General features: G+C 39.5%; 1 protein-coding gene across 1 annotated transcript; it reads left to right on the top strand.

Moving 5' to 3' along the window:
• Positions 1-5,397: 5,397 nt before the first annotated feature.
• Positions 5,398-9,892, top strand: LOC119901916 (cobalamin trafficking protein CblD-like). The gene is made up of 8 exons (XM_038717695.1): positions 5,398-5,507; positions 5,964-6,008; positions 6,972-7,113; positions 7,324-7,541; positions 8,364-8,469; positions 8,604-8,722; positions 8,814-8,900; positions 9,090-9,892. The coding sequence occupies exons 2-8, from the start codon at positions 5,997-5,999 to the stop codon at positions 9,303-9,305; spliced, it is 900 nt and encodes a 299-aa protein (XP_038573623.1). The 5' UTR covers positions 5,398-5,507; positions 5,964-5,996; the 3' UTR covers positions 9,306-9,892.
• The last annotated feature ends 1,172 nt before the right edge of the window (positions 9,893-11,064 follow it).

Genomic DNA, 11,064 nt, shown 5'->3' with positions numbered 1-11,064 from the left:
GAACTGTTCAATTATTTCCCCTGTGCAAGCCTGGGGTTTACAGTCACTAATGAGGTAGCACTGAGCTGTTATTCTGTATTCATATAATTATGTGTGTGTGTGTGTCAGGAGGGGCTGTTCATGTATTTTGCATTAATGTCCACTGTGCGAGCATGTTCACGAATTTAGGTCAGTCAGGGGCGACAGCACAAGTAAGAAAATGGATGTTAGGTTTATTATTTAAAAGATTAAAATGATCAGTTAAATCAGTTCATAGGATAATAGCCTATAACATTTCAAAGATCCCACCCAGGAGATCTGTATGACATTGACTCTGATGGTGGTGCATTAGAGGAGAGGCTATGACAGCACAGATGTGGAAAATAAGGATGTTTAAATGCCCTTGACAGAAAAACAACAAAACATAACCCACTGAGTTCATAGGATAATAACTGAGAGCAGGAGACCTGGAGAGATAAGGAAATTAAAATGGTAATTGCCTTCCTGCCTGAACTTAAACTATAAACTACAAGCTTGTTTATTTTGTGAAGGTTACGTCCATTTTACTATAACTGGATATCCTTTCAAACAACTTAAAGTGTCATAAATGTTTTACTTTGTCACTTTTAGTAAATGTAAGTCTGAGAAAATGAGTGGCTGCTGGGAAATACTCTGAACTGACAGCTTCCAGAGGTCAGTGGAGACCAACTTTTCCAAACTTACTCTTGAAGCAGTTTCCTGTCAATGGAAACACACTAACATACTAAATGGTATAATAAACTTAGTTTTTATGAAAAATCATTTTACTACTAAAATGCAGGATATTGCCCGCAAACATGCATGTTTTCCCCTGTTACCTAGATTTTAGCCAAATTCAGATCAGTAAATCAAGCATAAAATTGATCACAAAAAATAAAACAATACAGAGTCTTCGCAGAGTAGATCATAGAAAAAAAATTAGGACACTTAATGTCTTTCTCGTTATTCTGTCAGCTGGGAAAGCATCCACTGTGGTGGAAGCAGGCAGTTGGTGGCCCGATGGTGACTCTGTCGACTCCGTGCTCAGAGGCAGGTTCTGCTCACTAATCCATGTGTTAACCTGTCTGGCTGCTTGGTTGATTAAGGACATTGAAGAAGAATGTGACCACTTCATGGAAAACAGACTTCTTGGAACCATCAAAACTCGTTTTTAGATATTAAAGAAATCATTTGCTCTCTAGCCGAGACTTTAATGAGAAGAGCAACACCACTCTCGTGTCTGTCCAGTAAAAATGAAACTACAGCCAGTTGATGGTTAACTTAGCTTAGCATATTGACTGGAAATGGGGAAACAGCTAGCCTGGCTCTGTCCAATGGTAACGAAACCTGCCTACCAGAAACCTCTAAAGCTCACTAATTATTAACATGTTAAATCTCGTTTGTTTCCTGAAGTCTTGTCACTGCCAGACTACTGCCAACTAGTGAAGACTCGAGGAAGTCACTGCTCCCGGCCAAGAAAAGTCTGACACTTAACAACTGTAATAGACTACCGCAACTTTTTTCTCTGGTTTGTGTTGGGATTACACAAACCATACGTGTGAATTTAATTGGTGAGTTTGTGTTGGGTGTTAGTTGTTACCTTCAGATAGAACTAGAGTAGCTGTTTGCCCCTGTTTCCAGTCTTTATACTATGCTATGCTATGCTATGCTATGCTAAGCTAAGCTAAGCGGCTACTGACTGTAGTTTCATATTGTACCAGCGGATATGACAGTGGTATCAATCTTCCTATCTAACTCAGAAAAAGACCAATTTAATGTAGTTCCCAGTTTCTTTCATCAAATGTTGCAAGCCTAGATTTCATCTTAAAGGATAATGCCACATTTTTGTATTTTATGCTTTTTGCATTTAATAAATTATCTGTCCTGATGGGTTTTGGTTTACAGCAGCAACCTCTATAGCCAACTGCAGGAATGTAAATGCCAGAGCCATAGGATTTAAGTTTCTAGTTGTGGTGAAGAACAAAATAAGGGCTGATATGAAGTACATCACTCAGCCTGGAGACATATGGGATTTAAAGTCTCACACATGATTTATATCAAGTATGAGCACGCATAGATAAATAGTCAGGTTGGGGTGGTGATGGGTGGGAAACCTGAGCAAAACCTGTAACTCTGCGATCCTAATAGGTTTATCATCCACACATGCCGAGGAAACGGGAAATATACCTTTAATGGCTCACATTATATAGTTCGTTAAGGAGTGAGCGCTGTTGTGTGCTGATACTGGCAGGTAGCTCAGAATGCGTGAGATGGAAATGTGTTTTTTATTTTTTTGAAATGGCAAAAGAAAAATGCTGATTCCAGACAAGATCTGGTGCGGCCTGACAGCGCAGCAAATAAAAAGACCTCAACTGACTCGTGGCTTTGTCTGGAGGTCTCAAGCCTTCGCTGTAGTAATTCCATTCGCAAAACCAGTCACTGCTGTCTGCTGCTGATACTGGACTATTAGTTTACATTGTAATATAGTCTGTCAATAATGACAGATGTTCCTCACTGACCACTGCCACAGATAAACAGACTGAACAATACTAACTAAATAATTAAATTGTTTGTTAAAGTGTGCGTCAGCATGTTAAAGGAATAGTTTTGTTGACATTTTGAGTAAGCGCGGTCTTCCTGAGAGTAAAATTAGAACATTGATACTATTCTCATGTCTGTATGCTAAATATGAAGCTGCAGCCTGCAGCCTGCAGCTTAGCTTAGCGTAAAGTTTCTGTATTAGCACGCAATTCCCCATAAAACCATAAATCGTCGTTTTTACATTTGTTTATTTTTTTGTACTTTAACAAATTCAATACAGTGTGTTCATTGGTGAGCTGTTTCTCCCTGCTTTTAGTTTTTCTGCTAAGCTAACCTAATCAACCTTCTGGCTGTAGTTCCATATCTGACTTGCAGACATGAGTGGTATTGATCTTCAATCTTTTTTGAGATCCTGATTTTGGGCTTTTCATTAGTTGTCAGTTATAATCATCAAAATTAAAAGGAATGAACACTTGAAATATATCAGTCTGTGTGTAATGAATGTATACATTAAAGTTTCACTTTTTGAATAAAATTACTGAAATAAATTTTGATGATATATTATTTTGATAATATTCTAATTATATGACCAGCACCTGTATGCAGTTTGGTTAGGTTTAAGAAAACATCATGATTTGTGTTGAAATAAATACATTATGTGACAGTGAAAGGGTTACATTCATAGGGCGTCGACACTGTCAGGCTTTCCCAAAGTGTAGAGGGTATGCGCATGACGTCACAGAACGCAGTTACGCTCACTGAGTGGCAGAAAGACGAGCAGCAGTGTTAGCTCGAGTCAGCTAAAATGCAAACAACACACCTAAAATGGGAAAGAGCTGGACCGCTGGTTCTTTGGTAAGCAGTAAGGATCACTGTTGAGTCCGACAGCCTTTAACTTGTTTTACTCCCAGTTTGCTAAACGCAGCCATGGTAACAGATGTTTTGCCACTCAGTCCAGCCTATTCTGGAAGGGGAAGTGACATAAACGCATACCCTCTATTTGGCGCCCTGGGATGAGACCTGACTCAAGCTATTTAAAGATGTCACATTGGCCCGCAGATTATTTTTGAATTAGCATTTTACTATTCTGATTTTTTTTTAATGACAAATCAAGTAATTATAAATACAATGGACAGGTTAAAAGAAAAATAAATAAAAACTAATTGGCTTTAAGTCAGTGGAGTTGTCTTTTCTTCTATGCTCTTCACCTCCAAATAAGTGTCAAGAGAGCCTGAGGTGAAGAACTCATTTGGTGGCTGCTTTTCAGATGCTGGTACATATCTGTGTGTGTGTGTGTGTGTCTGTGCCACGGGGGCTCCATCTAGGGTGGATGCTGTGTTGCTGTTACAAATGATCCTGTGGGAGATTCACTGACAGCCAAGCTCTATGCGGTTCCACATGCCTCATCACCACACACACACACACACATCACGTTGCTGCAGCTGCCCACAGTGACTGAAGCATGTTGGTCCCAGGGTACACTCCCACTGCATATCCTGTCAGCTCAGAAAAAGTGTCAATCAGCTTGTCCAAGTCAGCTAAAGAGATGTGTCTACGCAAGCTAAATGTACTATTCTAGCTGTCCTTGTCCTTCACGTCTTCTGACAGCAAATAACTGTTCTTGCCAGGACAATTCGTCTATTCTACTTTTTAAACTTTATTGATCTAAGGGGGGGGATTTTGCTGAGCAAACTTTCCAGTACAAACACACACTCACTCTTTGATTTTGGACTTAGAAGTTAGTCAAGGTAATGTTCAACATTAAAGGAGTTAATGTGCTTACACAAGGGGCTCACATTATAAGTCATTGAGAGCATTGGGTGATGATGTGTATTGATATTGATACAGTATGGTAGGGAGTTCAACATATTGAAAACTTTAAATAATAAGTTATAAGTAAGAAATACCATCTAGCATATTAATTAAAGGTCGGGTTTGCAAAACAGACAGTACTGCTGTTGTAATCTAATCCTTGGTTCTGTAAACTGTTAATTTGCTTCCATCTTGTGGTGAGACATGGTATTGCAGTTTTTCCTGTCCCTAAGTATGTGGTAATAATTCACCACTTTAAGTCGCTTTCTGTACATAAAAAAACACAACAGATCATAAAAAAAATACTTTTTTTGAGTTTTGTGCTAAGAGTTGTGAATATTAACTACATACCTGCGGTAATAGTACCGACGCAATCAACATAAACTGTATAACATTTAATCTCAAATTAACACAATTTCACAGAGAATGAATGATGAAGCCCTTTTCAAATCCCCATTATCACTCACTTTTTAAAAAAGTTGAGCTTTATTCATAAACATGGATATACGGCAGGAAAAAAAACATCTTCTGTGTATCTGTTGAGTCTACAAACAATTTATAACAACAACCAAAACAGAAAAAGATTCAAATAAATATTTTGATCATATGATTTAACAGCTTTTCTGTTTGAACACTTAGATATAGAAATAATATATATAGCTTAATATTGGCAGCCAGCTCCAGAAAGCTTGGCTTTTCTTTTGTTGTTTAAAAAAAATCACTTATGTAAATACAATTTGGTTAAAATAATGACATTAATTAATAATATTCTGAACATAAATTTCTGTCACTTTCAGTGAATCCAAACAATATATTTCCCCAACATAATGCAAATTGAGGGTAAACATGAAGATTAATAAATTGTGACAATCTGTTCCAGAGTTTCTTGGTATATGGGCAGCAAGACCAAAATAAATGTAACGTCGTTTCGTTAAATTCTCCACATAAAGTACAGCTGATTTTTTCTTTTCTTCCAGTTTTCAGGTAATGGTTAGTTGGGGATCAAACCTGTGAAGCCCCATTATCACTTACATCACATGCACTGAAATGTCTGCCGATGTAACCGTCAAACTGCGCATGAGTCATTTGTCCCTTGTCACTTCCCGTCGCTGTGTGGCGAAACCGTACTGTAGGTTAGTGGACGTGCAAGTTGTCAGGTAAGAACAGCGTGTACTTTCTATTATGTAATGCCATTAACAAACTTACATTTACAGTGTTTGTAAACAATATTAAGAAGTTTGTTGCCCGTGTTGTCAGTTGTTTAGTGCGAGGTGTTCTTAAATGAGACCGTGTGCAGCGAGTGTCTAACAGGGGAAAGTGTCAAAACAAGACATCAGCTGACCGTCTTGGCTAGCAAACAACGCGGTAGCTGCTAGCTGTTTTGTTTATGTTGAACTTGTCACGTTTTGTGTCGATATAGATCAGTTACAAGTTTACTGCTGCCTTGCTGCGTTTGCTGCCTCGTGAAAAATATCGTTGCATCATGTCAGCTATGTTAGCTAACTCTGGCTAGCAAACCTAAAGTTAGCTAACTTATAGCTGTTGTTTCAGTTAAAGAAAAACAGTTTGGGGTCTCCTCTGTTGCGCTAATAGTTGTTGTTTATGTCCAACAGGTAAAAGTGAAAAGCAGACGAAGACGAACCACAATGTGCAGCAGTGTAAGTGACATAACAGCAACTTCCCCGTAGTTAGGATTGACCTCTGTACGGCTACTTACATCCCTTGTATGAAGAGAGGTATCCGCCAAACCTCTTTTAAAAATCTGGCAATTTTCCAGGATATTCCTTATTGTTCAAATTACACACATAATACAAAATGTCATTGGATTTTCTATACTAATATGTAGCCTACGTCGTGGTCTTTAGCTTGGTCCAGTGCATGTGTCTTTTAAAGCATTTCTCTTTTTTATTTTACATTTCCCTGATATGATTATCACTTTTGGTGAGCTGTGTGAAGCAGCAACTTCTTAATTTTTGTTGAATCACTCAAATTACGAATTTAACCCTAAAATTCCTAAATGTTTTCCTAAAAGTTTACTTGTGTTACACATGATGTACATGTTTACAAGACTGACACGTACAGAAGTATCTAGGTATATTGTACACTGTGGTACACCTTTATAAGGTCAGGGCTCTCGACAAGGCCCAGAATATTCAGGCCGATCTGAGCCAACCTTTGTGCAGGGAATTCTTACTGTTACTGTCCGGTCGCATGTACAATTTCCCAAGATGCAGAACCAATAGATTTAAGCCCTCTTTTGTCCCTGATACCACTGGTTTCTTAAACAACTCACTGTGATTTTACATGGCATGCATTAGTTCTTAACAGTTGGACCTTTTATGTTTATTAAGACATTGTAGTATTTATTACACTGGATTTATGTCATATCATGTGTTTAGTAGCCTACTTATTAACAGTTACCGCTTCTGTGAGTGTTTGTGTGGATCATGGAGTAATTCTTCCTGAGGGGAAAATAGTTAATAAAGAATTTCCTTAACCTATTAGTTAAGGAAATCCTTATTATCCCTGAGGGGAAATAGTTGTCCAGCAGGCAGTAGCAAATGAATTGGCTGTATTAGGCTCCCTTCAAACTGTTAACAGATGCTTTTGTTCCTATTTAGGTGCTGTGTAGTCGAGGGAGGTTGGTCTTATCTCAGACGGCTGGCCATCGAGCATTAGCTGCTCTCAGTGTCAGCAGGACCAGAACCTTCTCTGCTGCCAGCTCAGATGAGCCTTACATAGCTGTATCACACACGGACTCAGGTGAGTCAAGTAAATGTGACTGTAATCTACAGTTTACAACAGACTGTGATCTGAATCTGAAGGGAGCTAATGCACTTAGTGTGTTGTTTCTTTGCACTTGCTCCAGTCTGTTGAATTGTGTTTCCAAAACAACATGTAGAGACGGGATGGTGGGTCAAACACCGCAAGAGACTGTGTAATACACAAATATCTTTGTCTCGTCCCTTCCAGGCCCCAGGACCGTGTGGCCTGATGAGAATATGGGACCATTCGGACCTCAGGACCAGCGCTTTCAGTTACCGGGGAACGTCGGGTTTGATTGCCACCTGGAGGGCATGGCGGACCAAAAGAAGACTCCGGTTCACCGGACGGTACCTGATGTACTGACAGCCCCAAGCTGCGCAGAGAGACAGCAGTTCATACTGGCCCAGTTTGTTAATGAGTTCCATGTAAGTTTTTGAGTGTTTTCTTGTGGCAGGGCTGTAGCTACCACTGAATTTGTGAATTTGGAGGGGCTTAAAATGCTCTAATCTAAAGCATTCAGCAACCCAGAGATCCCCAGATTTCCCAATTTCTTAAAGTTAAAAACTTACAAAACTTTAAGATATGGCTCCTACAACACTGAGATTTTGATCTTTTAAATAGTTATTTTAGTTTTCATATTGGGGCCATACATAGCCTCAACACTTTGTTGTTCACATAAACATTTTATTATACATGATTAAGAATAAGAATGACAATTCTATTGTTATGACAATACTACGTAATTGATATCCTAACAATTTCTAATTGTGTCAAACTGCGAAATGAGAGGAAAAACCACAAGGAGAAAGAGGAAAACTATCTACCCCTCCAAATCCCCAGTTAAACTGTCACAAGAGTTAGGCTTTCTATTATGATAAATGTGACTTCAGATGTCAGATATAATGTCACATCAAATAATAAATGACAGTTTAGCGTACTCAAGGCACACGGAGCACAGACGAACAAAAAGATCACTAGAAATAGAAAAAAAGTAGGTAAAAAATAAATTAAAAGTTTAGACATAATAAAAAGGACACTTGGTGATAATTAAGAGCCATTAAAATTTTTAAAGTAAACGACAGTTGTCAAATTATCAAGCGAGACACCTGCTACAAACAACAGCTTTGTACACTGCATATATCAAAAGTTTCATCTCAGGTATGATTTTCATACAAATTCCTATCAGTCGGAATAAATTATTTCCAGGCCTCGAAGCTGCTTTGTTAATGTGTGTGTGTGTTCATCAGGAAAAACTGGGTCCAATATCCACGAGGGTCCACAAAGCTGAGCAGTACTTTAATCAGACTGGCACAGACTTCTCCATCAATTCCTGCCCTGAGCTTTTAAGGAAGGGTAAGGGACGGTTATTTTTCATCAACTCACTTTACCAAAATCATCCTATGCAGTGACTCATCATAACCGCTTTAGTAACAAAACTGTCTGCGCGCGTGTGTGTGTTTGTGTGTTTGTGTGTGTGTGTGTGTCAGATCTCGAGCTGTTGTTCCCCTTAGCACCCACCACGTCCATCACAGTTGTGACTGTCTCACAGAGGAGCAGTCTGTGTGAGGAGGCAGTGCAGCCGGACAGAGAGCAGCTGCTTCACAGAGTGAGTGCCATGATATTTTATTGTTGTTATAAGTTTGTAGGTGTGAAGTAATGTTGAAACAGCCGCTGACTGCGTTTTCTCCTCACCGCAGTTTGTTAGCGGGGCAAAGGAAATGTGCTTCGCTCTGTGGACTGCAGGCTACTGGGCGGACTTCATTGACCCAACAACAGGAGCAGCTGTGAGTTACTATCATTTCTTGTACTAGAAATACATGAACAGTGAACAAAAGTAGAACCTGTGACACTAAGGCTAAACCTTAAGGTAAAGGTTGCTAACCTTCTGTTGTGGAAAAGGCTTGCAAGATAAATAAGTGTACAAATAAAATATGAGTATATGTGCTCAGTAACGTGGCTGTGTTCCCCAACAGTTCTTTGCATCTCCAAGTCCAAACACACTGCAAACAGAGAAGGAGTTGAGACACCTGGGCTTTCACATCGAGGCGTCAGGCTCCTGCACCGTTATTCGCCACATCCTGAGAGGAACGCCTTTGTTTGTGGGAGCTGTATTCACCAATGCACCTACTCACAGCGCTGCAATCGCAAGACTACAAGGACTTTCAAATGTACTGGATGATGAGGAATAGGCTTTTTTTGTTTTTTATATTCCACAGAACTAAATCCAAACACAGGGCCTCTATTTATGGTTTGAAGAAGCTTGAAGCTTAATATATGGTATTGTTGATACTTGATTGTATCATTGAAAGTTTGTCTTAGTGTAACAAGGAGTAGGCTGAGACTCTAATGTAGACCTCGATGCTGTGCCTGACTAACGAGAGGTCTCATGTCAACCCATCCTATCCTGCACTACATCCAGGGAGAAACACACTCAGTGGGTTCTGACCACATTACAGATAAATCAGCAGTTTAAAAAACTTGTAGACAAAGTAAATACTTTGGAGACGACATCATCTGTCTTTTATGTTATGAGAACCCCTCATACGGTCTTAGCTCAGGTGAAAAGATGTCGATTGCAGCAACACCTCAAGATTCTAGCTGAACGATATCGGGTCAATGACTTTTCATACAAACATGTACAGTATTGTTTGTCTCTGATCTGTTGCACAGAATCTAAAGATATATGGACACTTTTTCAGTTGAAGCACCAGAGCTGTGACAGTCAGAACTGCTGAACAAATAAAGAGACCTATCATCAGGCGGAAATGGTGCTGTATTTCCTGTAGCTGTGAGTGTGCTTCTTCACAGAAATATATCCCATATTTACCACCAGCCCTGGATAATCCCTGTGGAGTTCGCTAGATTGAAATCTTGACAATATAACGTGACTATTAAAATTTTCATAGTTGCCTTGACATGATAAAATATACAACAAAATCACCGTTTGTATATTAAAACAAGAATCAGTCTAAATGTAGTTTAAGATACTTTGAGCAAAAAAGCTCAACTAAAAGATTCTGACCAGTGGTTAATAGACAAATGGAGTTTAATTTGATATTAAAATGGGATGGGCTGATTTTGAATTTACCAAACGCCTGATCTAAACTGTCGTCACTTGTGTGTTCAAAACGTCTTCCGTTTTTGTCTTCTTTCTCTCATTGTGATGGGCACCAATATTAGCAAGTATGGAGGCTGTTCACCCAAATGTCCAACAATCCATTGTCAACCGCTTACCCTGCGTACAGGGTCGCAGGGGGCCGGAGCCAATCCGAGCTGACATCGGGCGAAAGGCGGGGTACACCCTGGACAGGTCGCCAGTCCATCGCAGGGCCACACATAGACAACACCTAAGAGAATGAACCTAGCCTGCATGTCTTCGGATGGTGGGAGGAAGCGGAAAGAACCTACACGGACACGGGAAGAACATGCAAACTCCACACAGAAAGGCTGGGGCAACGGGGGTTTGAACCCCCAACCTTCTTGCTGTGAGGCAACCACTGCGCCTAAACCTACTGCGACTAAATCTAATTCATTGTATGCAAAAATAATTTATCTCCATTCTCTCACCTGTTGAGATTTGATAACAAAAATGACTTGATGCTCACTGGTTTGATTGGACCGTTTTATGCAGCTAGGAACATTTGATTTGTCTTGATTAAGAGCCTGAAACTAATTTGCTGCTTGGAGACACATTTTAACAAGATATACTGCCTCATTTGACATTTTTATTTTAGCGGTCAGTGTTTTACAGTACTATACAGTATTTTATATAATCTGTGAGCCCAAAACTAAAAACACTGAATATCTGCATCGGGAGGTGTGTACATTGAGTCAAAGCTACTCCACGTACTCTAGAGGGTGCAGTGTTCCTTTCTGTTAAAACATCCAGCAAGACATTGGTCTCATTGAGTGTTTTATTTCATAAACAATCACAAAACCAGTGACTGG

Source organism: Micropterus salmoides, unplaced genomic scaffold, assembly GCF_014851395.1.
Source record: "Micropterus salmoides isolate LMB-PRFRI ecotype aquatic unplaced genomic scaffold, ASM1485139v1 Ms_hic_scaffold_1, whole genome shotgun sequence".
NCBI classification, from domain to species: domain Eukaryota; kingdom Metazoa; phylum Chordata; class Actinopteri; order Centrarchiformes; family Centrarchidae; genus Micropterus; species Micropterus salmoides.
This window is presented reverse-complemented; position numbering and strand designations above follow the sequence as displayed.